This window comes from Melopsittacus undulatus, chromosome 11 (assembly GCF_012275295.1).
Source record: "Melopsittacus undulatus isolate bMelUnd1 chromosome 11, bMelUnd1.mat.Z, whole genome shotgun sequence".
NCBI lineage: Eukaryota > Metazoa > Chordata > Aves > Psittaciformes > Psittaculidae > Melopsittacus > Melopsittacus undulatus.
In genome coordinates this window covers 2,956,006-2,982,139 of record NC_047537.1, presented here as the reverse complement: position 1 = coordinate 2,982,139, position 26,134 = coordinate 2,956,006, and the positions used below count along the sequence as shown (strand labels likewise).

The 26,134-nt window shown below is 39.0% G+C and overlaps 1 protein-coding gene across 4 annotated transcripts in view; it reads right to left on the bottom strand.

Annotated features, from left to right (window-relative positions):
• Nucleotides 1-26,134, bottom strand: part of NEK6 (NIMA related kinase 6) — a 60,857-nt gene that overhangs the window by 14,783 nt on the left and 19,940 nt on the right. For 2 of the 4 annotated variants that reach the window (XM_034067648.1, XM_034067649.1), the window contains exons 2-7: nucleotides 20,609-20,733; nucleotides 12,653-12,793; nucleotides 11,527-11,589; nucleotides 8,769-8,879; nucleotides 5,168-5,276; nucleotides 3,817-3,924 (exon numbers count right to left, since the gene is read on the bottom strand). In XM_034067648.1, coding sequence (XP_033923539.1) covers nucleotides 3,817-3,924; nucleotides 5,168-5,276; nucleotides 8,769-8,879; nucleotides 11,527-11,589; nucleotides 12,653-12,793; nucleotides 20,609-20,701 — 625 coding nt within the window. In that variant the 5' untranslated portion in view covers nucleotides 20,702-20,733. The remainder of the gene's footprint in view (nucleotides 1-3,816; nucleotides 3,925-5,167; nucleotides 5,277-8,768; nucleotides 8,880-11,526; nucleotides 11,590-12,652; nucleotides 12,794-20,608; nucleotides 20,734-26,134) is intronic. The other 2 variants (XM_034067651.1, XM_034067650.1) reach the window with 1 other exon arrangement.

The window sequence follows — 26,134 nt, the reverse complement described above, 5'->3', positions numbered from 1 at the left end:
AAAGAGCTCTTCTCATGACTGCAGTTCCTCCCTGTTCACCCTCATATCCAACAGGAAACCAGAAGCAACGTGTAACACCCCACGTATTCCAGGCCATGACTGTTTGCATGCTCTAAACTGGGAAGCTTTAACTTCCACGCATCCCCCAGAAGGAAAATCTGCTCCAAGTTTATTCTTGTCCAGGAATAAATAACAAATCATCTGCTTCAAAACAAGACTATTCTGTGAAAATTTATTTGGTATTTTTATTGTTTGGTTTTGTGGCTGTTCCCCTTTTTCCTTCAAAATATAAAACCAACCAGCAGCTTTGGATAATGCCAAGTTTATTTGGCTAAAAGTGGGCATTATACCAGCTCACAATAAAGTTATCTATTTTAACATTGATGGAAATTCTCTGTATTTACTACAGCTCCTAGTAAAACAAAATCTATGAGCTTACTGTTAAGCTTTCCCAAGACTATGCAGTTTTCCAAAGTCTCTGCCCACCTCAGAGATCAACAAAACAAACAGGGGATGCAACCAAAAATTAAGAACAGACAAAAACTTAGCCCTATGAAAACATAGATAAAGAGATGACATCCGGAAACATATCACACACCAGGACTATAAAAATCAACCCAAACTGCAGGAGTTTTCACAATAACAGTAAGAAGTACTTAACTGCATTCTTCTCCCCCCAAAACACTCTCCCCCCAACTCAAAACTCACCAAGAAAAAGCTGAATTGTCCTACATTCTTCCCCAAAACCCCACAATAAAACGAAGTTTGTGATACATGAGTCCACCTCCACTAAACTAAATCCTGGAGCTTCTGCTGCAGGGGAACTTAAGTTAGGGAAGGAAAGACAGTGAGCCACCATGCTGTAAGTAATAAAATTGACCTTGGCTACACTCATTATCATTAAAAAGGTTTTTTTTTCTGGTAAAGTATGTGCATGAAGAGCTCTCTCTATGGAAAAGCATCTCCTGTCTTTGCTCACAAGTCATACAAGGCAAAAGGGAAAGTGGCAGAAGAGGTGCCAGCTGGTGAATCCACCCACATCCTCTAGCCCCTGGCTGGTTTCTGGTGTTTGTCACCCATCCCACAATGATGCTGCCTTTCCTAACACAGTTTTGTTACTCAGTGAGACAAGAGGTGTCCACATGTCCTCCCTCACAGGTCTGCCCATGGAGGTTGTCCAGGGGCTGGGACTTTCCCTGACTCCTGGTCACACGCCATGAAGCCAGTCAGGCATCCTGCCGCTGCTCTGAGCCAGGCACTCGCTTGCATCTCACGAGCTGTGTACGGGCAAATCTTTCATTTTTCTTTCATTACCCCGGCATGTACTGTCACTTAATTTTTATGTATGCAATCCTTCCTGACAAATATGATCTGCTGCCTGGTAATTCATCTGACGTGCATTCTGTTCTTTGCTCTAATTACGGCTCCCATCCCTGACACTGTGGCGGCCACGATGCTGCAGCCTGGTGGTACACCTGTCAGATGGGTCGTGGTACTGCCTAATGCCCTTTTATGCCAGTCTGATGCTAGCAAATACAACGGAAGACAAAAAAATTAGCTGAATATATTTGCATAAGCCTTGTGTTCAATTCATGGGTCAGCAGCCAGAGAAATGATGGTGCAGGGTGGTTGCCGGGGCAACACAGCTACAGGAAGTGCCCGGCATCACAGCCTGGGTCCGTGTGGGTACCTCGCTCTGGTTTGTGGGATGCTTATCACTCACAGCTACTTAAACAAATGTCTTAATTAACCAAAACCAAGATCAGTAGATTTCCTGCTGCTACAAAACCTGCATGCCTGGCAAATGACCAAAAAAAAAGAGAAAAGCTTCAAGTCTGCATCTTTTTTTGTTAAAAGGTTCTTTTTCCTTGGATAAAAGAACCACTGGTGTGTCCATCCCTCCCCACAACACACCACACTGTCTCCAACATTGCTCACTGCTGCTGCCTCAGTGCTGTGCACCTCTCTCACCTATTTCCAGGAGGATGCTGATTTGAGGAAGGGCAAGGTTCATGCAGAAGAGGCTGAACTCCTCCTACACAAGCTTTATCAATTAAGAGAGAGCAACGCTGGTAAAGGTCACAAGCTTGGCTTACATGTGCAGCCAGTTTCCAAGCCCCAATTTATTCTTATTAATATAATAAGTGCAGCAGTCAACCTAGGTAAGATCATATCATTAGACATGATCATATTTTTGCCTGTTCAGATGATGCGATTGTAACTTTCTGTGAAGAGGATTTATTTTAATCTGTTTAGCATGTATTTAACTAAAGAGATTTAACCCAGAATAGCTTTCAATGCAAAGGGAAATTTCATAACATTTTATGAAAGTAAAAAACCACAAAATGTCATTTCTTTTCCTGTGCACTGAGAAACACCAGTGTTGTTGGTGAACATTATCAATTAAGTTTGTACCCATATAAGAAACAATAGAGTAAGACTCGCACTCACTGGAGGAAATGGCACAAAGACAACAAAAGATGCAAAACAAACACTGTGTTGACAAATCAACTGTGAGAGCTAGATGTAAAAGAGCTTAAACACTGTACTAAAAGCTGAAGTCCTCCACTGCTGTAATACAGAAGGTAGCTTTGTAACTCAAAATTGAGATCCATTAATAAAAACAGAAAATGAGCCACCTCTCAAGAGGTTACAGACACAATTGTTAAATACTTCACACTGAAAAACCTAAAGAATGAACTGTATGTGCTGAATACTTTTCTGTAGCATTGTAATTAGTGCCAGTGGTAAAAATGAGAGGGGAACTCAAATGCTTAAACCAGTCAACTTAATATCAATTCCTAGAAAAATACTGCAGGTATGATCATGCCACTTGTAAAACAGTAAAAAGAACAAGAAACAAATCATGTCACTATGACTGGTCCATGAAACATCGTGACAAATTACTTCTTTTTTCCATGATAAGGCAAGAGGTGTCATAGGGAGGAAGCAGAAGCAATAGATGTGTTACAACTGTAATGCTTTTAATCAAAGGTTTATGTAGCTTTACTTATAAGCAAAACTGATGTATCTGTCTAAATGAAGCTACTTAATGGATGCAAAATTGGTTGGAAAAGCAGTTAATTGCCAGATTAGAAGGCTACTTCAAGTGAAGTCCTGTAAGACAGCCAACAGCTCTAGTTCTGTTCAACACATGCATTAACACATGGGACTGTGGTGATGCTATTGTCTTTGTGGATAACAAGAAGCTGGGATGAACCAAAGCAGAAGAGAATAAAAATTCAGAGTGATCACAAGCAGGAGCATCTGGAAACAGGACACAATGAGAACAAAAGCAAGCTCCTATGCTTTGGCAAGAATTTTCTGCACTAACAGAGGAAGAGGAGAACAATCCTGAGATATGTGCAAGACATGAAGAAAACTTTATCTTTAAAGACCAAGCTGTGTTTCAAGGGAAGTCCCTTTTTGGAACACTTCCCTCACCTTGGATGATAGTCACAATCCCTGTTCAGGGTCAGAGAGCTGATCAGTATCTGCTTAAAAATGGTGGTGGTCTAGTATTTAATTGTAGTCAGCAGAGCACAGGCAAACATTCTGAGCGGAAAAGTTGCATTTGCTATATATAAATCATATATCCTTACCAGGCCACATCTTCCAGAAACAAGTATCAAGTGGAGTTTTAAACCAGAAAATACCTCTTTAATTTTACATGAAGAGTATTTTAAATAAGTATTACATAAAATATATGCATGCATCCACAGAATCAAGTTTCTGTCATAGTAAGAGGGGGCAGCTACCACTTCTTTTGAACATCACAGCTGACAACTGTATGGCTGAGCTTGCTTAACATCTTACCTAAGGAATGTGCTGCAGTGGTTTTAGAACTAAAAAAACGGCCTAATCCAAGATCTCCCAGCTTCACCACCCCTGTGGCTGTTATAAACACATTGGCTGGTTTTATGTCTGCAAGAAGAAAAAGGTAAAAGGTCAAAGCCACAAAAGGTTATTTGGTTCTAATACTGCAATAGAAACATAGCCTGGAGCACTCTCTGTACAAAAGAGGCTCCAGCAGAACTGTGTTTCTTTATAGCTTTGATAGGCTGAACCTTCTAAGACTTCAAGCTCTGCACATACACAAAAATCAGAATGTACTTCCCAGCATACAAGAAATACCAATGAGGGAAGAAGCAGGAAACAGCACAACATAATAGAGGCAACCTTTTTAACTGATGGACATCAAAGGAACAAGTCTACTTCTCTTTGGACATGATCGTTTTCTACAGGAAGCTGTACTGCTCACCATTGTGCCCTCACACCAAAGACCAATTATTGTCCCCTATATACATAAATTCTGGGCTCTATATGGCCCAGTTTGTTCATGGAGCATAAAAATTACTAGAACTCCAGTTTCCCCAGCAGTCATGTCAGGATTCAGTCATTGAGCCTCTTTCTTCACATTAAAGATGAGGAGATAGGCAAGGCTCCAAATTTCTGCCAGCAATTACAGACCTAACTGCAACTGATAAACTGCACCAGGGGATATATAAAGGAGCAAAAATAGTATCACATTGCCAAAAAAATTAGTGAAGAATTCATTGTTTCAAAAGAGAAAGGAAATAACCAGAAGCACAGATTGGTGCCTTTTGGGATATTTGCATTTCCTGGGTCAAGTCCTTCACAAAGCATTTCATTTATGCTGAAAGCAGCAGTGTAATTTTTGTGTAAGGCTCAAAGATACAGAAAGTTCTAAGACAAGATGAAAAAATACTTAATGAAAATAGAGACCAGATTATGAGAGTGAGAGACATATTTGTATTAATATTTCAGGAAAACTTGCAAGATGGAAAAACTCTTCTAAAAACTCTCTAAGGTCACAGCTAATATAATGAAGACTATTTCTTAAGAGTTACTGTATCCAGTAGTCTCAGCATTTTAGTTCTGACACCTTCCTAATGGCAAGTTTGACACTTCTACTTAGTAACAGTGTCTGGAATACAAAGCAGCTCATCTTCCTAATACCAAGCTCACTTCAGACTGAATCCTTTAACAATGAGGCAAAGAGACAGAAGGAGAAATCCATCTTGCAAGCTCCAGCCTCTCTAAACATGCATTGGCTGAACATCAGCATAATTGTTTTTGAATGTAGGCGCTTACTAATTGGAACATTATATTATTATTCAGTGAAAAGAGACTGAATTAATGTTACCTCTGTGCATCACCCTGCGGGAGTGCATGTGTTCAACTGCACTGCATAACTGCACAAAATATTTCCACACCGTCCTTTCCGGGATTAACCGTTTCTGCTTTTTAAAATACTGTGGGAGGAAATAAATAAAAGATCAGTGAAAAAGCATCATATTTGACTCCTTCCTAGACTTGTGTTCGTCAGCTGCAGGTTACTCAGGTCTTCCAGATCTGCAGCAGCATGACTTTTCTTCTGATTAGCTTTTAACTCCTTCTCTCTGTATGTAAGCTTCAATGCAGTTCACTAATTAACAACTATTATGAAAAATATGCTTCAATAGGTTTGACATTTTTGAATGGACACCAATTATGATTAGCATTAATCTCCTTAATTACCTTACAAAACATATTTAACGCCTCAAAACAACAAATGTCTCAAATATTTTGCCTTAAGTAACAAAAGATCATTAAAAAAAACTGTGTTGTAACCATTCATTATTGTGCAGTCTATAACAGAAATAAGGTGATCTGTTTCCCATTTTAAAAGATGGCCAAAGCATCAATAAAGTATCCATGTTTCTTCTGTGATCAGGCAGAATAATATATTCTATTTCATGCATACTCAGAATACTAAATTAACTGAACTATCTCTGGTGAGACAGAAAGACACTGCTGATCAAGAGACACACAGATCTGGAAAAAGATCAGTTTGTGTGCATTTAAGCAGCGCCAAGCAGAGCTGAGTCCAGATTCCACGGACCTCTGGGCACTTCTAGCTCTCAAACAAAATAATGCTAAGCATAATGCACACAACACAAAGGACTGCAGCACAGTGATTGGTCTCTGCAATACTCAAGTCTTTTTCCCAAGCAACTTATTATAGGAATAAATATCCAGCTGCACAGTTGACTGAAGACTAAACATATATATTCAGCTACTCTTTTCCCATTTCAAAGATGCACAACAGCCATGTATGTCACATGGAAAGTGTGACAGCTTCCCCAAGGCATCCCAAAACTGCACTGCTTTGGGTTAGTAGTCCCTGACTTTTCACTGTGTTGGATTAGCAGTCCCTGACTTCTCATTGCTTCTTCCCATGCAAGATACCAAGTCAGCTCTTCATCCAGAGCATTAACACAACACACAATACACTTCCAGAGGTTTAAGATTTATCCTCACCCTTCAATACACAAGGTGCCATTGCGTAACCACCTCAAACACTGTACTCCCTTTCCAGCACACTACAACTGCATTTCTTTTGCATCGTACCCTTGAGAATTTCCAACAATGGCATGCAAGAGCAAGAATAAAGGAAGGGAATTGGTTCTTGCCCCTTTGTGCACCTTGTGCTTTTCCCTTTCAGTACAGACATCTGATGTCCGTTGTCACATTTTATACTCTATGTGAAATGCTGTTACTGGTTCGTGTTCGACTCAAGTAATGGCAAATTCTCTTTTGCAGATCAGCTGTGAAGGGCCACAACCCTGCAATTCCCCAGGCAGCGAATCTGACAGATTGCAACAGTTTCAAACCAAAACTTGATAGAGAGCACAGAGGAACTGCAGAGGGTGAGGGACAAAGTGTTATATACACAATACAATTATTTAATTCTCATTAAAGTATTTAAGAGTGGATATGCAAGACCACAAGTGATAATTTTCTAAATGTCATGTCCAATAAGATTTGCTTGACATTTACAAGGAGGTTCCAGCTCTCCAGTGGGTTTTCCTGCAGCTCTCTCTTATACCAGCTTTACAATACCTCATAAATAATGCAGGCACCAGGGGCGTGACAAAGATAGTCCCTGTTTTTATCACTCTCACACCTTCAGAGTGTTGTTTCTGCTGTTCCTACCGCCTTGTGGAAACTGAAAATCCTCACAGAAGCTTCAGTTCCCAGGGGATGGGAAGGGTGTGGAGTGACTCAAGGGCAGGCAGGCAAACTCCACTGCTGCAGTTAAAGCTATATTTAGGGGGAGACTTTGGTTCCCTCTTGGTTTTAATTTTGTTTGTTTGGGGTTTTTTCCTTCTGTTAAAAAAAAATGAATTCCAGGATTTGAACCAATAGAAAAACATCATTTATATGACCTTGAAAAAAATCTTGTGCATCTTCTTCGAGCCTGATAAACACATGGGAAAGCAGACCAGGCTGGGGGATGTTGGCAGAAAGCATACAAGTTATAGTACTGTTCAAGTTATCAGTCTCAGAATCTAGAACGGAGGGTTTGGGAAAATGTAACTTCGATTTATAAAGAGTTAAAAGGTAATTAAAAAACTGCCCTACAGTGATAATGTGTTTGTAAGTAGGGAATGTTTTAACTTAAAAACCATAAATGACAGAGAATACAAGTATTTTCTATGATGATCTCTTACAATTTTGTAGGTAAAACTTTTTGTAAGCTAACATCTAAAACTCAAACACACTTGCCCACCCCAAGACAATCACAGCCCAAGCTCCTGCTCTCACAATCATCACTTATTTTCCGTCTTTAACCACAACTACAAAATCCCTGAGTTAAACTGCAGTTTTCCCAGGATCTGTTGGGAAAAGGGTAAAACATACAAGAAGTCACAAGAAAACATAAGATAAAAATACACACAGGCAGAAGGACCAGCTCTGTCTCCATAACCCTCAGCGAGCAGAACCAAGACCCTGACATCCTTCAATGCAAGTCACTGGGGTTTGGGGCAGAACCATCATTCCTGCTACTGAGCACTGTAAAATGAGGTTGTATCTGGAATTCTGGGGCTCTCCCCAGGAGCAGCTCTGCCAACTGCCTGTTCCCAACTCGCTCACCCAGGGGGACTCTCCTGTGAGATGGAGCAGATTTTCATGGATATTGTAAATTTAGCCGTTGACTATGGACTAAATGGGTAACTTGTTTGACAGCCTTTGGCCTAGTGCCTCATTGCTCTGCTGGCAAAGAAAACAAATCTGTTAATAAGATATTTTAACTGTGACAACAAGGAGGAGGAGAACTTTCCAAACATTCATTTATGATAATTACTGAATAATGATGGCAAAAAAACCCAGGTAAAACATGGAGAGAAGGTTGAGAGTGCTAACAAACTTGATATAACACATCTGTTCTCACAAGGGATGTATGTCTAAAGATTAACATGTCAAAGAAAATATAAAAGCAGGTGGTAACAGCTTAACTAAAGCTGGTTTGCAGCAATACACATATTCCTAAGAGCAACATAAAAGAAGAACAAGTACTTGAAACATTTTCTCAAACCCAAATCCCCATTGCCAAGAAAGTCAATACACTTTCTTGAATGTCTGCAGTAGCAGACAGGCTATGTGAATAGAGAATCCAACAATAATTAAATGTCCCTATCAGTCCCAAGCTGCATAAATCAACTTTGCAAATAATATACATCCCACCAAACCGTGCAGAAGCTTCCTCCCTTCCAAAGCAGGGAACAGAAGTAATCAGCATAGCCTGCAGTATTTAAAATGTCACCAGGAACTTTGGTTTTGGCTCTGGAAGTAGCCTGTGGGTGAACAGAACTGTGAGAAGAGAATAAAAGTGCTTCTAGCACAGATGTGCCCATCGCCTTGTGTGTCTGTCTGCCTAATCCTCAAAATTTGTAGCACCTCTGGAACTGGAACATCCTTACCTTAATCATCTGGGAGAGATCACCAGCATCGGCCAGCTCCAGGACAATGTTAAGTTCATTGTCTTCAATAAAAGAATCCAAATACTTAATTATATTGGGATGGTTCAGTTGCTGCAGATAAAAGGGAATACAAGAAGGAAACTTAACATTGTAGTAGCAAACACTAAGATACAATAGCTGTGCTGCTTCTGTAATCATTATGCAAACCAGTTCATAATGGGTGCAACTACAAACTGTGCTCTGAGTTACTACAGACAAAAATCCTACAAGAAGCCTCGTTTATCATAAGCACAGCATAATAAAAGTGTCTTGAGTAAAGAGCAATACAGCCCAAAGTAGTGTGAAACAATCTTTTCTATTTTAATCTCACAAATTGCTTAAAATCAATGCCCTAAAAGATTTGTTAAGCAATAATTGATTTTTCCTGCATTAAATATAAAGAAAAACCCCAGCTGTTGACTATAATGCTCCTTGAGGTCTCTTTGTCCCTTAGAAGAACAGACTTAATAAACTTTGATGGAGGAAACTAATGCACAAATGACACACATCAGTTTATTTTTCTTCCTTCTGCTTGCATCTTTACTTGTTACTTTTTTCATTTCAGTAGATTCTTCTTATAGTCACAACTGATGTTAAAGATTTTTTTCCTTCAACATTTCTTAAAAACTTGCACCTTCTCAGATTGTTTCACTTCATTCAAGAATAAGAAATGGGCTCATCTGGTTTAATATTTTATGTTTGAATTTCTTAAGGTGGAAAACTGTAATTGCTTAAAAAACAATGCAGTATCTCAGTATCTCTATTCACTCTAATTTTGCTCTATATTCTCCCTCCTGTGTTCTTAGAAATGCAGTAAATTTAGAAGCTCCTGAAGTGAGCATGTCATCGACTAAACAGCTGTGACTCAACCTGACTATTCCAGGGGTTACAAAGCCAAAAGAAATGCTGTTATGATCCATCACACTAATCACTCCTCTCTGCATGCACATTATGGCACAGATTCTCCTTTGCAATGCCGTGCCACTAGCACACATTAGCCTTAATGGGATCCATGTGCAGGCATCAGGAGAAGAACATTCCCACAAGCCCAAGCCTTAAATTAATAAATAAATGCCACAGCCCACAGTTTCTGTTGAAATCTCCTGTAAATGTCTGCTCTCAGGTGCATTGACCAAAGACCAACTTCCAGTGAAAAAGCAGCACCAAAACCACAAGTAGAGTAGCCCAACATCTAACGCACATCAGAGTGCCTTCCCCCGACCACTGCACACACACTGCAATGGCAGACCTGATGCTGGGTGCTGTGTACTGCTATTGTAGGTGCAGTGAAGCCTGGGATTTAAGAGATGCTTTCTGTTCTTAGGATGCTTTGAAGGTACTCTCTCACAAGTTTCCAAAGGCATCACTGAGCTCAGGCGGTCAAAACCAAGCCTTTTTCTAAGCCTCAGCACCACATGCCAATAAAACACATCAAAATAGTACAACTGTAACAGATAGTGAAGCTGCTACACTAACATTTTACTGTTCTGTTTTCCCAGGACAGGTTGGTCATTCTGGAGAAGCTAAACTTCCATTCTCAACTCCTCCTTTTGTTAAATTTACTTTAAATAAATACATTGACTCTTTAATACTGTATATTCATGTGGCATGGAAAAGACCATATTTTCTTTTGTCAGAATGGAAGTATATTCATATTCACAGATTCTTAAATGCACCAAACATCACAAACACTTTCTCTTGGGTTAATGACATTTCCTGTTTCTTTAATGCATCCTAAAAGTGTGATGGCAGTTAATGCCTGATGTGTATGCACAGCAGCACTGTCAGTAAGAGGCATGTGGAAGGGTAAGCCACCTCTAAATGACTGAGTGTGGGTGCTGGCAGCCCAAACACTGATTACAGCCGTGTTATTAAGCTGCTTTAAGGAAACCTTTTAGCCAGAATTACACTGAAAGTAATATACATTTTTTCTGGCTTCTGGTAAGTTTTGAATAATCATAATTTACTTATAGATCACAATAAAAACCCCTTTGTTTTCATGGTCACAGAGAAATCTTTGATCAAAAAGGACAAAACATTATTTTGACAGGATGGACTATAGCAAGTCCATGCAATTCCATCACCAATTCCTCAACAGAGTATGCACAGATAGTGCTTTATTCCAGACAGGGATTTTAAACTTAGATACATTCTCTCAGAGACAGATACAACATTTTGACTTCAAAAGGAGCTGAATCAGGCTTCTAATATTGCCACTGCTTGACTAGAGAGCTTTAGTGATGTTATTAGAATGGGGAGAGTGAGCTATAATTTAAGTGACTTGGGCAGCAGAGAGCATATTCCCTTTCATAACTCAACTGCTACAATAACCCTGGTTTGGTATTTGGCTTCATGATCAGCTTCACTCAAGAAGGTAAGCTGCCCCTGGTCAACCCACACAGGAGGCTGGGAGCTGACATTCTTGACTCTCCTGTCATTATGGGTATTTTCAGTTTCCTCTGCTTCTAATAAATTCACATATTCTGCTCCAAATGAATCCAGTACAAGTTCATAACATTCTATAACTAGAGTGTGAGACAAACTGTTTAAATTACCTAGGACCCAAAAATACCACAACTCTTCCATTATGTAGGCATTCTAGCTTGCAAAAGAAAACACAGTCTTTTAAGATCACTGCCTGTGCTATATAAGCTTTACCTGCCATAAAAAGCCAAATGACCCTTGCCAACCTGAAAAAAGCTATGGTAAAAAGTCTTACCTTCAAGAGGTCAATTTCTTTAATGCAATCTTGCCTTGCCTTGGCATCCATCATTTCAAAAATCTTCAAAGACAAAAACATAGAAGAAAAAAGAAAAGAAAAAAAAGTTTTGTATTTTAAGAATTGGTCTTTCCTCCCCTAAGTTGTATATTTTCTGCTGTAATCAGTATTCACATGATTCCCAGATCAAAGCAAGATCAACGTTTTCTTTATTTTGAAACCTCTAAAAGGCTAGCAATATGGTAAAAGTAATTGCAGAACCCATAGAGAGTATTCCAAGCAGCACAAAAAACCCTAAAGAATTTGCTGTTGTGATTTACAAAACATTGTTTTGTTTCTATTCATTCCATGTGGTAAATAAAAGATAAAAAAGTTTACTTTTTTTCTTTTCAGAGATACAGCTTCCACTGATTTCTCTGTAATAATTAACGATAATATTGGGAATTAATATTCATTCTGAAGTAATCAAGAGAGTTAGCCACTAGAAATACAAGTTTAAAGGATCTGTGGAAGGATTAAAGGCAAATTCCCTCAAACAAAATGCTGTTCTGAACACTGCACAATACTTAAATCAAGTTACAGATCTATATCTCTTGCATGAAAGTTGTCAGAAATCCTTTTAACACTCCATCAGCAAGTGAAGGCATTTTTCATCCTTATGCTCTCGTGATTTATCTGTGATGAGATGGCAGCCTCCCACCTGTATGAGCACAGCCATTAGGGCCTCATTCCTTCACACATACAGGATTCTAATTTAATGAATCCTTTCCATAAAAGTAAAAAGTGAAATAAAAAATAAATTGCACCACTGCTTCATAGTTGATTTAAAAACATAAACCCACTCCAACATAATGAGGGATAGAGACCATGAAGTACAAAGAGATGGCTCAAAACTGAAGCAGGGTCCCATATAGAACATACAGATTTTTAAATATAAAAATGTCAAACCAGATCATCCAAAGCTGCCAAACCTTAAAACTCTCAATTTATAAAGTATTTCATTGCATTATTACGGCTGACAAAAGAACACTGAAAGAAGTATCCAACTCAAAGTAATCTGTGTAGATACTTAAGACATTCCCATTCTGCTTGCTAAATGGAAAGACTTTGAACTTAAAATGCTCACCTGAACTTTCTTTAATGCCACAGGTTTTCTGTCCAGAAGACAAGTTGCTTTGTAAACTTCACTGAATTGTCCTCGTCCAATCTTCTTCTCTATCTGAAAATCTGCCAGTGTGCAGCGATATGGGTATGATGTTAAATGTCTCTGTGTAAGATAAAAGAAATTAAATCAATAAACTAGAAAAAGTGATGAAAATCCTGAATTACCATTCCCAGTACCTTTCTTATGACCACAAAGCAGCGGTTTCTGTGACTAATCACATTCAACAGAATAAATTCCTTACAGTAAGGATTGACCAGCAAGAAAATTTAATACGATGTACAATGGAGTGGTCTGGTTTTCCTTTTCCACCTTCAATATTCTTTGCCTGCTTCAGACAATACTGTACCAGAGCAGTTGCCATAGTGAAATGCAGCATCTACCTGCAAGTGTGCACAGAGTAACGGCAGAGACTTGAGCAAAAATATTAACCAAAGCATAAAACTAATAACAAGTACACAACAGAAGTTGGGGGGAGCGTATCCAAGGGATACAGCTACCATTTGCTGCTGGATCCTCAGCAGACATCCCAGCACAAGTCTCCAGGGAAGGCAAGCCAGGAGGGCTGGATGTTTTAAGGAGATGACTATTGCTACCACTGTCATTTCCTGACACAGAGGTGTGGAGATAGAAGCATTTAAAATGCAGGTAAAGCCTTCAGTTTCAGTCCAGCATCTTTTGCCAGCACTACACACAAGAGAGTGAGGATCTATTATAGTGCACATTTAAGTAAGTTTAGGCTGCTCTTCTTTGCAATAGAAATAAGATTACTATTCAACAGACACTAAAAATCAGAAATCTGGAAAAGCTTCCAGATTTCCAGGTGCCTGTGCAGCTCTGAACTACACTCACAGTTGTTTGGCAGAGGTTTTGCAAAGTTGTGAAATTCAATCTTTTTAAGAAAAGTCACCAGTGAAGTCCCCTAAATAGTAATTTCTGACCCACAAACTGCATCAATCAACCAAGACATGCTACTTTGAGAATGGTCACTTCTACAGCATTTTTCATCACAGCAAACACAGGAGAAACGCCCACAACTAAAGCTGCTCTACCGCAGGCATCAAGAAAAATGATTATTTTTATAAATGCTGAGGATACAGCGATGAGACATAAATCACAAACCAGACAGTGGAAAGATTATCAGGTCTTTTTGTCATCACCTTCCCCCTTCATCTCTGGCAGTAAAAGGCTGTTTCTGGAACCTGCCCTGCACTTCCACACTACTGCCCTGTGCCCTTGAGAACTTCTTGAGGACAAAGCTCAGCAGTTATGAAAAGAGACGACTGCTGCTAAACTGAGAAGCTTAAGATACTTATGAACTCCAGAGGAGACAAAAACACAACATCACAGTGTCCAGCCAATGCCTGCTAATTCAAGTAGGCACATCACTCCAGGCCACCATGCTCATCAGCTTTCTCAGTTTAAGCTCCCTAAAAGAGCAAACCTGCTCCTTTTCAGTTGAAACATCCATTTGACTAATTACTTGTGAAATGCCAAGGCCATAGGTAAGTTTTTCCATCACCATGAGCATTTAAGTTATTTCATACCATGAGAAAAGGTTTTAATTTTTCTAGGCTAAAGATGTCACAGTAAAAAAATTTAATTCACGCACAATAACCTACACAAATAAGAGGGGTGCATGAGAATTCGCAGTTATTCACAAAGGTGAATCACAGAAATAGGAAGCTCATTTCATCAAGTGTTTCCTTTCAAGAGTTCAGTGAGTTTCCCTTTTAAGATCACTTCAGTCTCCTCTACACTGTGAAAGAAGCCCTGTTACCCACTCTACTGTACAGCCACCACTGCCATCAATGTTTGTGGAGGTTAGCCTCAGTACTTGGGCTGTGCTTGAAGTTACACTGTATTTACAAGCTGTAACAATACAGCAAAATAAAAATTAAACTGAAGATCCAGGATTTGTTTCTCTAAGCTTTGCAGTGTATACTAAAAAATAAAACAGGAGTATCCTGTCACTGATGAGGAAAAGGGAGCCAATGGGTCATCAGATAAATAGCAGAATGTGAAGATAGCATTACTTTATTATTTACACACACTCCCTTTTAAGTAACTAATTCATCAACAAAGCAAGGCAGCATGGGATGAAATCAGACAAGCAAATATTCAAAGGAATCAGCCCCTGCAGCTTTCTTAGTTTAAGTATCACCAGAAGAATGTCTGAACCCAAGGATGTGTTCAACTTGGCTGGTAACTAACATCTCCATTTCCCAGCTTCTTTACACAAGAGCTTCTAGGCAAAAGAACTGAGCTGTCCAGTCGGATTGCTTTATCCAGCCAAAACAAAGGTGTCAGTACACAGAACTATAAGAACAACTTATGCCTAATTAAAATATAGAAAGGAATCAAAGCACTTCCTTAACTGTGAATGTGTGCCTCCTGAGCCAGCTCTTCTTGAGTTGCAAGAATATTTGAGCAAGTTTTTCCAACTTGGAGTTAACATTCACAATAAAGGTAACACTTTTAATGAGATTTTATGAAGCAACTACCACAAAACTTTCTTTTAAAGGAAGAAATCCATGCTGCTGTTAAGGATGGTATCCATTTGCTCTTCATATATCATTAAATTGTGCATTAAAACTAAGAGTGTTTAAGTGTAAATTAATATTTTAACCATGTGCCAAGTAGTATCTGGCAACTTCCTAATCTGAAAAATAAATAAATGTTAGGAAGTGACAGGGTGTATGTGTGTGTCCTAACCACTTTCACATGGTTAGCACATAAAGTCTGCTTGCCATGCTGGAGTTAATGCTGGGTGATGACTGGACACCTTAGCTGATATGTTCTGGCATCCTCCAGGACTACAGCTGCATATTTACATATGCAATGACCTAGATTTGCATTTGCTATCACAACCTATCAGACCTAATTAAAGTAACAGAGCTTGGAGCTTTCATACAGGCTGGAAGATGTTTGATTTCAGTATAAACCAGAAAGCAAGCTCAGGTTAGACCAAACCACGCCAGAAAGCTCCCTATGGATTGCAGCAGTCCATTTTCTTGTATGTCTCTTTAAGCTTAACCTTCTCTTATGTTTTGCTGTACTTAAGCACAAGAGGCAGCGCTTCTAAATACTGTCACAAGGTCAAGAATACCTAAGAATACCTTCTGAGTGCCATCCCTTTAGTCTGGCCTTGTATACATTTCACTTATTTCATTACTTTTTCCAAGTCCTTCTGAATTTAACCACTACAATTTTTCATAAACCTGTCAAAGAACCAATATCTATTTTTTCAGATACACCACAAACTTTATTTCTTCAATCTGAGAGAGTTTTCATATACAGCTATAAACTGTGTGTGACATTAGATACCACCATCATCTTCAAACCTGTTCATCAAAAATAGATTTTCTCATTTTCAGGATGGATTCAGGCTTGGTGAAGGGCTCAGGTCTGTGTGAATGCAATAAAACCAAGCTACTGTCTCTGCAGAACAGGTTTCAAAATCAATGATGTAGTTTGAATTCAAAAGAAGAGAAATAAAAAGAAAAAAGGGGAAAAAAACCCCAACCAACCAAAAAAGCCCATCCAACCACTGGACCTCTAAAGGCACTATGAAAACTAGGCTGTTTGCACACTTCTGCTCCCAAGGCAGCTGTAGGAAGGGGATGGCTCGGGAAGAGCTAGTTTTTAGACAAAGGCTGCTCTTTTTATCTATACAACAAAGTCTCATTCTTCTACTACTCCATTAAAAAAAGCTGAAGATAAAAGTAAACTAATTCCTCATTCAAATAAAGAGGCTATTCATTTTTACAAAGAAAGGCAGAGATTATGCCAAGAACAAGATATTATGAACAACATCTCTGGCACACATCTTGTCTTTGTGATGTAATCACTGAAGCGAGAGCACAACTTTCAAAGCTGGCACAGTGATGCCACAAGCAGCCCCTGTCACAACACTTGCACAAGTTTGCTAGAATTTTCTGCCTCCAATTTTGAGGTGTTACAGGATTTTCTGCAAAGCGGAATTAGTAAGGTGAGAGGATGTACTTCCTACTTCAATATTGTCAGGGAAGTCCACCACAGTGCTACCACAGGTGCCTGACCACAGGCAACTCTCTGAGCACACAAGAACACAACAGGTCAAAACTTAGAGCTGGACATTTGACAGTTTCCTCCTAATCCTCCTCCTGCTATAACCACATGCAGGTAGGACAGCTACATCACACCTCCATACAGGTTTTGTATTATTTTAAATGAGTAGTTGTACAACTCAGAATTTGTATTTTTGGATAAGGAAAACTAAGACCTCTTACAATTCATGTGTGACCAACAAATTTACTTCTTTGTAATTATTTAAAAGCTAAGGAAAACCTGAACAATCCTGAGAAAACCATCCAGAAGCCTCCAACTCAATGTTGTAGGCAAAGGAGAGTACAGAGGGACAAAACCACCAGTAGCATACTGACATGCTGCAGAGCAATGCCTGTGTGTGACAGCTTCTCCCAGTGGCACAGGAAAAAAATAACTCTAAGTTGAAAAAGGGGAATGTTCACTGCTAATTGCACAATATACAAACCCAGGGTGCTAATGTTAATTAATAAGGTCAGTTGTTCTATTGCTGTCTTATTGCCATGCAGGAAACCAGCACTAGTCATAAGTCTGCACAAATGGTCACGAGATGTTTAGATTATTTATAATCAACCTAAAAATTGCTAAAGATTGGGTAACCAACAGTTAAAGTCAGACTCTACAATCTTTAGATGCCAATAAAAGCATCTTTCCTGTAGAGTCATGAAATGAAATATTCCTTAGAAGAGTAAAAACACACTCGCCCAATTAATTTTCTGAAATCTCATTAAAAAATTTAGCCCGACTAAGTCATACACTTCTGACCTGAATTTTAATTATCTTTACGCTGGATAGAAGGCTTTTTCTGATATTTGCAATGCATCATTAGTTTTAAAGGAATTGTTTCCTTGCTTCTAAAGTGCATACTTCATCTGAATGACATTTACCATAAACTAATTTCACCTTTAAAAGACATCTGCGATAGTAGATGGGGAAGCTTCAGCCCCTCCAGTTGAGCACACATACATTATAAGCAATGATTTACTATCAACATCAGTGTTTCAAACCTCTTTATGATGTCCGAAATGATTACACCCATCTCCTTTCAATAATGCCTACCTGAAAATAAATTTGCATACTTTGAGGTTGAAATTCCAGCATGAATTTATGAGAATACATTAGAACAGATTGATTAAGAACTTTAAGCTCCCAAAAGAGGAGGAAACTTTTAAAATATGGATTATCCTTCAAACAGGTAGTCAAGTAATTACTGAAGGATACATCAGGTTTTTCAATCTGCAGCTTCAAAACTAGACTACACAGTCATAAAACATCCTCAACCTGACCTGTTCCCTAGAATTTGAAGTTTGCTGAAGAACTTGGCTTGAATCGCAAAGTTTCTCAAACATCCGTATCAGATGTTTGCACTAGCTTATGACAAGGAGGAAGATAAATACCAGCTTGAAAATAGCAGACCCAAGGTGATATTCACAAAGAAATCAGTATTAACGTAAAAATAACCTAAGCATTTCAGAAACAAACTGAGAGCCTTTGCTGCAAGATGACCAGTTCAAATCTACCTGCAACTCCCAGACCAAAATGAAACTATCATGAGCAGCTCTGCTAAGCTTCATGAGTATATAAGAGTTGTTTAGAAGCGAGTTATTTAGTATGAAAGCTAAGTAAAAAAAAATAAAATCATAGCTCCATATTTTCATATCACTGATTTACTTCTAAATAACTTTTATTGCTTATTGCTATGAACACTAAGTAATCTAGAGATTTAAATAACTGACATTTTCACTCTGGAACATGACTAGAAAATGTTCTGCCTCTTGCTGACAAACTTCATCAGGGTAATGCTGGGCAGGTAGGAGAGCCAGAAGCAAACCCTGTGATTTTATTGGCCCTTTTATATTTATATATTGACTTACTGTAGAAAATGTCTAAATATGAAGCATTATTCAAGTGTGTCACCTTATTACTACAGTAAAGACAGAAAGAAACATCTGATATACTCATAGCTCTAACTATCTGTAAAACAAGAATAACACCTCTGTCAGACTGAAAAAAAACCTCTCATCTGGTTGACTCTATAAGCTCAAGTTCTGTTTTGATGCTTTAATCCCTGCCATTCACAGCATATCTGTTAAGACAAGTTTGGTCAATTTTTCCTTCTCAAACATCTTTCTTCCACAAGCTATTATACAGCATCTCTGCATTACTTAAATCTTCAGAAGAAAGAAAGGATGTAATTTTTGATTCTTCCAGGTAACAGGTATCAGAAATGGAAAATCAGAAGTCAGTAATAAGCAATCATACCATGGCATCAGTGTCAGGGAGCCTGGCCTCTAAACACGACATCTTTGGTATTTTTTAAACCAAGTTTGCTGAGGAGACACATTTTGTGCAGTGCTCTGGCAGACTGTGTATTTTTGTTACTCAGCTTTTTTTAAAATGGATTGTAACAACAAAATCAAAGAAATTCTTTCTGCAATCCTAATTCTAAATGAGATCATCCTCAGAGTAGTTAATATACTCAGAGATCTCCATTAACACAACTTGGGTATTAAGAGAGTTGAGGGGAGGTTTCACTGAACAATGACCATAGAGCAAGATGAGCCCACTCTGTCTCAGCATAGCAGCAGAACACAGATTATTAGCTACTAATTACACTTAACTATGTCATTACAAATTCTAACATGTGCTCCAAGATGCCATGAATGTATCTGCTGCACAGGAACACTTCCTAATCTTGTTCATGAAATAATTACAGGGGCTCTATCCTGCCAAATGAGGCAGTAATTAACCCTAATTGCACGAAATGCAACTGGCTAATTCTAGGAGATTAATCAAGGGGATTCAATTATTATTAAATGACTTAATATGACAAATTGCTACATTAGGAGAGGGGGGCTTTGCTCCATACGACGTTACTTTCCCAGCAGTGCTGCGCAAGATACATTCATTGCTGTACTCTGCGTGTAGGCAACTTACAGCTTTTGCAAATCTGTGTTGGATCCAGCTTTCTTAACAACCACTTCTTGGTCAAGGACCTGGATCAGCACTGGGCTGTGCATTTGGAATGACAAACTGACACCCACACTCCCCTCCCTGAGGTGACTTTACACCACAGTTGCAATATCCTTCTGACAGCTTTTCTATGCTGCTTCTTGTTTAATCCTTAAAATACATATACATAAACCCCAATTGCACTGATCAATGGACAAAACAATCTAAAAAAGGCAAGCAGACACAGTTCACAAAGTACAGGTTTCATGATACCAGTGAAGGTACCACAATTACTTTGAATGCAGATATAACCATAGTTTTAGCCCAGTTCTGCAGAAAGGCAGGGAAGGAAGATAGATACGAGCCACAGTAGTGAAACTTGATAATAGTATAGACAAAATACATTGTGCGAGAAATTCCAGAGACACACAGGAAATGAAGCCAGAGAGCCTGCAGTTTTGTGTAGGATGAACTTTTTCTTGTATTTGGTAATCACCTCTTCAGCATTTATTATAAAACTATAAAAGGAGATAAAATGCATTTATTCAGTTACGCAATCAACTCCTTTTCTTTGGCCTTTTCTTCAAAGCGCCAGAGAGAAGAAAGCCAACAATAGAACATGTTTTTATATGATTTAAAAAGACTTGCTTTAAGCAAAATTCAAGCTATTTCCTTTTTCTCTTATTATCATCAAAAAAATTGGATTCAGGAGAATCTGGCAGGCTGGCAGAATCCCAAACTGGATATACCCTAAACATGCTCTAACTGCACTATAAACAAAAGAGGAAAAAAAGAAGGCTAAATGCTAAGTAATCTATAGACCTTTATAAAAGGAATGGAAGAGAACATAGAAGGAGGAAGATTAAAGAGACATGTACTTACCTGAGGATCATGCTGGTATTCCTGCCCTGGCAGCTTGCAAAGAGGGTTGTTCTGGTCCCCTAGATGATGTGGATGGTTATGCTGCCCTTCCATGGTATCATACCAAACTCTGCCTCACAGTTCTGCTGAAGTTAAAAGAAAGAGAAGAGGGAAGTCTCATCACTGTCCACCCAGTGCTGAAAGAAGCAACAGGTCAGAACTACCACTGCTGTCCCCAGATTACAAACCAAAACCCCAAACATTACTGATATAATTTCCGAATAAGGAAATTAGCAGGAAATGGGTTTATTTGGTCAGTGGTATGGTATCTATGAAAAGTATCACTTTTGTCAACTGTAACAGTGGCACGCATTACCTCTCCTAGAACTGCTGAATGGAGATGATCCCCAGTTGTATCAGGCACTCAGCACATAACTCAGGAAAAGTTAGCACATTTCTGTATGTAAAACAAGTGACAAAAAGTCCCGTCAGGCCAGCTGCAGCTTTCTTTGGCCAAAGACAACCTAAAAGTGTAGGTTTACCCACATCCTTTCTTCTCCACTCTGAAACTAAAAGTTGTCATGCAAGTTGGTGAGCCACAGGAAGCAGTGGCTACAAACCATGTTTGCTTCAGTGAGATCAAAGTATTATTCTAGGAATAAACAAACAAACAAGGGAAATTTCCATGAATTATTTTGTACCAGTTTTACCTACAGCAATTACTAAGCACATCTGTCCAGCAGAACGTCCTACAAAAAATACAGAAATTAAAAGGATGTGGTGTTGGAGTACAGAATCTAATAGAAGTTATCAGATACGCTGCTTAGTGTAAGGAAGTGAAAATAAATTCACTATCTCAAATTATCCCTCACCCTGTAGAGACCAATTCAGTCTCCCCTCCCTCCTTAAGGTATAAAAGTCTCCTTTGTGTTCTGAGTCACAACAAACAAAACTGAACCTTCATTTCACAAAACTGTGAAATCCAGCACTTGCAACACAGAACTTCTATATATCTTCTCTTGGTCTACCTTGAATCAAATTATTTCACAATATGCTGAGCTTAGTTTTATTTTGAGCAGTAGCATAAAGCCACTGTATACAAACAAATATATAAAAACTTGTGAGTAACAGGAGGGACAAAAAGACACCAGAACTTGGGTGAGAGGGCTCAAAAAAGAGGTTATCATCAACCCTAACACAAACCAATCGGAAGGAATTGGAAGTGTGGTAGTGGGTTTCTGTTCTTTAGGTCCTTTTTATAAAGGAGAAATTCCCACATGGTTGAATGAGGTCAAGGAACTGGTTTCCTGAACTGTCCAACAACTATCCTGGTAATTCTGCCAGCTGTTCAGGGGACACTGAGGGCAGATCTCAGTGCAAGTTGCTCCACACCAGTCTGGGGTCAGGCTCTGGTCCTCAAAGCATATTCACAGCATATACAAAACGTGTGCAATAAATACATGAACATCCTTTCCCCACAAAAGGCTGTGTGAAGGTTTGGGGGTTTATTTAATAACGTTATTCATAGCCAGTTATTCATTATTCACACACTCTAGGTAATACGTCATTTTGAGTCACATTGTTGCCGTCCTTAGTGGTGACCAAAAGCCTAATAGTGACAATAGTGACAAGGGAAGATTTAGTGGCCAACACAAGCATTTGCAGAAACTTGCTTCAAGAGTTTTGGCAAGTATTCATTCAGTGAAAGAGCACAACCTGACCTCATTAGTGTATTAATAGTGCATGCCTGGCACTTGGGCAATGACTAATTCTTAATTTAAAATACAAAGGTATTCTAAATATTTGGGGGAGTGGGGGAGAAAATATGATGCAGAAGAATTTCTATTGCAAGTTGTGCTTGGTTCTGTTGAAAGTTGTCAGTGAAATAAGCCTTTAGCTCTGGCAGATCTTTCCCCCCTACTGCAACATACACACACAGTATCAGGGAGAATGATGAGAAAAGGCTCATTGTGTTTCTGGAGCAAATGAACTTTCACTCTAACAAAGCACTCACTAGAAAAGAGTTGTGAGAGCTGGAGTACCTGCTGCACACAACCAGGCTAACATATGGGCTGCTCTCAGTAAAAGGTTTTTGAAAGTCAATACTATGAAACTCCAGTGGGAGAAGGGTAAAATTAGTGTGAAGTGTGATTTTAAGATTCCTTCAGTATCAAGCTTTATTTGTAACAAAGCGAATATTTAAAAAATAAAAATATGTCTCAATATCAACATTAAGCTGTCCTATGAAATTTCTATTCAGCATTTGAAGAAAGGCTGTTTACTTGAAGGGAGAACACACTACATGTTCTTTCTCAGCCCACAAGATCAGAGAGCACCCTGCTATGGACCGCAGGCCACCGAAGGCCTCACTTATCATCACTGATCTCTAACAGGATTCAGAGATTTCACATTTCCAGCCTCCAGATGAAAGGCATGACCAGGCAGTCTCATGTGAAGTATCTGTAGTCTAACACTGATCAAACATCATGTCTACCATGTCCTGCCTTCAGAAGGGACTAAAGCTCAAAAAGAAAAAGGCAGTTATTTCTGAAGACGAGAACATGAGTCATCTGATCACATACAAATCTGGGACATTCCTAAGAAAACCGTAACTTCCCATCTGCCACAAGGAAACTCAAGGTACAATTACTTTTACCATAAGGGATTAGACAACAGGAAGGCAATTAACTGTGCAGGGCAGCCTGGCTGCCACCAGCACATACAGGAATGTATTAGGTGGAATATTTGGGTCTGGTCACTGTTTGTTTAAAGCACTACAGCTGGAAGGAAAGGAAGAAGTAAGAACTAAATATCAGCTTTGAAAAGAGATACGGCACAGCTCACATGACAGCAGCCCTGAGCCCTGACACCTACAGGACAGTGTGTCCTGCTGGAAGCTGTCAGCTCAGCTATTCTGGGCTACTGGCAAGCACACACTATAGGTAGACTGGAAGGGGGATCCCCAGGAAGGAGGGTCTGGAAATAACAGCTAATGCCATAAAGGCACTTTATTATGTCAAAAAGGGTACACAGACTGCACAGAATCATAGTTCTAGAAAATTCTACTGGGTTCGTGAGATTCTCTCTTTTAAAAGGTCCAACTACTGAATCAATATATTGGTTTAAATTAAAATTTAATTACAATTTAAATTCTAGTTTTAAACAAAAATGTAGAGCAAAGAACATGACACTTAAAACCAGGGCCTTTCACCCCTATTCCAGATACCTGCACTCTCCTGAGGAAGTTATCATGTTCCGAGCTACATTTCACTAAACCTGCAGATGGCATGCACTCGATCCTCTTGTCCAGGTCATTGATAAAGATACTACACAGAACCAGCCCCAGTACTGAGCCCTGGAGAACAGCACTTGTGACTGGCTGCCAACTGCACTGAACTCCATCCACCACTACTCTTCAGGCTGGTTAGATCAGAGCTGGTTTAGACTGCGGAACAAAACCATAAATACATCAGAAATGTTTAAATCTATTCAGCCATCCCTTAGTCTATCACTCCACTCAGGCTACATGGCCTGTACATTTAAGTTCTCAAGGAATTCAACAGTTACCATGAAACCCTTACCTGTAATTAACATAAGCACTTTAATAAGATGTAGCTTATCAAAAGCCACACCTTGATTCCTCTGAAAAAGAATCATCTTCTCAAAGTTACTTGAATGAGTTACAATCTCCCACCTCACTCAAGCTAAACAGGTTAGTATAGAAGGAGCTCATGCTAAGAGAAGCCATTTTTCCAGCATCATGTAAATGTTCTTTAAACACACCCCATTAAAAAGGCTGAACCATGTAATATTTAAGCTTAGAGCATGTAAAGCCTCATTAACTGACAGTGATATCAACACATAATGAATTTTCCTTTAATCATTTCTTAAAGTAGCAAGCAACACTTTAAATAAGTTAAGTAACACTGCACCAACATCTAGAACCAGCGGTCACCATAACTAAAACGAAGTCACATCTTCCCTTCTAAGTCAGTCTTTGACCTGAATGAAAAGTGGGAGAAAAATCTACTCTCCTGGTATATTTCAGGATGCAACTCTAACAACTGGACACAACTTTAGGCGTCACTTTTTAGCTGCAGCATTATCATTGACGCAATACAGCATGAAAGAAATCAAACAGGGAAAGAAAACAGGTACTCAAAACCCAGCAGTGACAATAACATTCCAGATACAGTCTTATTTCCTTATTGTCAATGAGGGGGGATGAGAAGGAACAGTTGCAGACAAACAAGTGAAGATTTTTATATCTGTTTAAACAGCCAAAGACAATAGGTGGAAATAAGAGGTCTTGGAAGAAGCTCTCTTCACATTGGCATGTTTTCATTTACATTGCTCTCGCTCTGCACTCTCACTTCTCCAGTGACAGGCTTTTTTATGCCTGCTTCCAAATCTCCTACGAAGCTTTGCAGTGTCAAACATCTTCAGGCTGGGTCTTGACCATGACAGTAAATTAGAACAGTTTTAAATTGCATGAAGCATCACATATCTTCCCAGAAAGGGGATAAAAGAACAGGATCAGCATCAGTGAAAGGCCTTACAATAAAAACCTAACAGCTTTCTGGAGTTACTATGAATACTCAAGTGTCTCATACACCTAGTCCCCAATAACATGTATGTCTGAAATAGCCACATATACAAAAGGACTATATACAGTTCATAAAAATCTCTTGCAGCACTTTCCAGTTTTGAAGACAGTTTTGTACCATATTTTAATCAAAACTGAAGCATTTAGCTCTACCTCCAGAAAATCTGCTTTCAGAAATATACACTAAAAAGGAAAACAACTGATAGCAACTGGGTTCCAGTCCTGGATTAAGGAGCAGATAACCATATTTGGTTACTGATAAATGAAGCGCATAGAGCAAGACTACAAAGTCCTACTGATGCAGCATTACATCCAGGACATTCCAGCCAAGTCGTGTTAACCATGTATCACAATTTGGTTTAGTATTTTGCAACAATTTTCATCAGCCAAATTCCATATTACTTGGCTTGGCTGCCAGCCAATGCAGTAACTTTTACAACAGCAAAAGTGTCAGCAGTTCAGGTTACTTTCAAATACTGGAGTTTATGATCATTCAACATTAGTAAAATCAACTATCTTGTACATGTGCCATCTCTGCTGCAGACACAGGCTCACGTCCCTCTGCACCAACCACAAATGTACTCATCATCATACCAAAATCAGAGGGAACTCTCGTAAATACAGATCCCACTGATATTTCAAATTACTAAAATATGGGTATTCAGCTGCACAGTTTAAAGTGAGACACATGTTGTCTTGGTAAAGCTGTTAACTCTCTAATACCAGAAAGACATCATGACAGCATAGAACTACACACGAACTGGCAGCTCCCATCCAGCTGGATGGTGCAGGTATACAACTGTTTGCTTGTACCTGACCCACTGGGGGAAACAATTTCTAAAACAATGGAAGTGAAAGACTTCCAACTGAATCAGAGGCCAACTTAAATCAGTATTTGGGAAGATGTAACTCAATGCAATGCAGAGCGGTTTCCCTTCTCC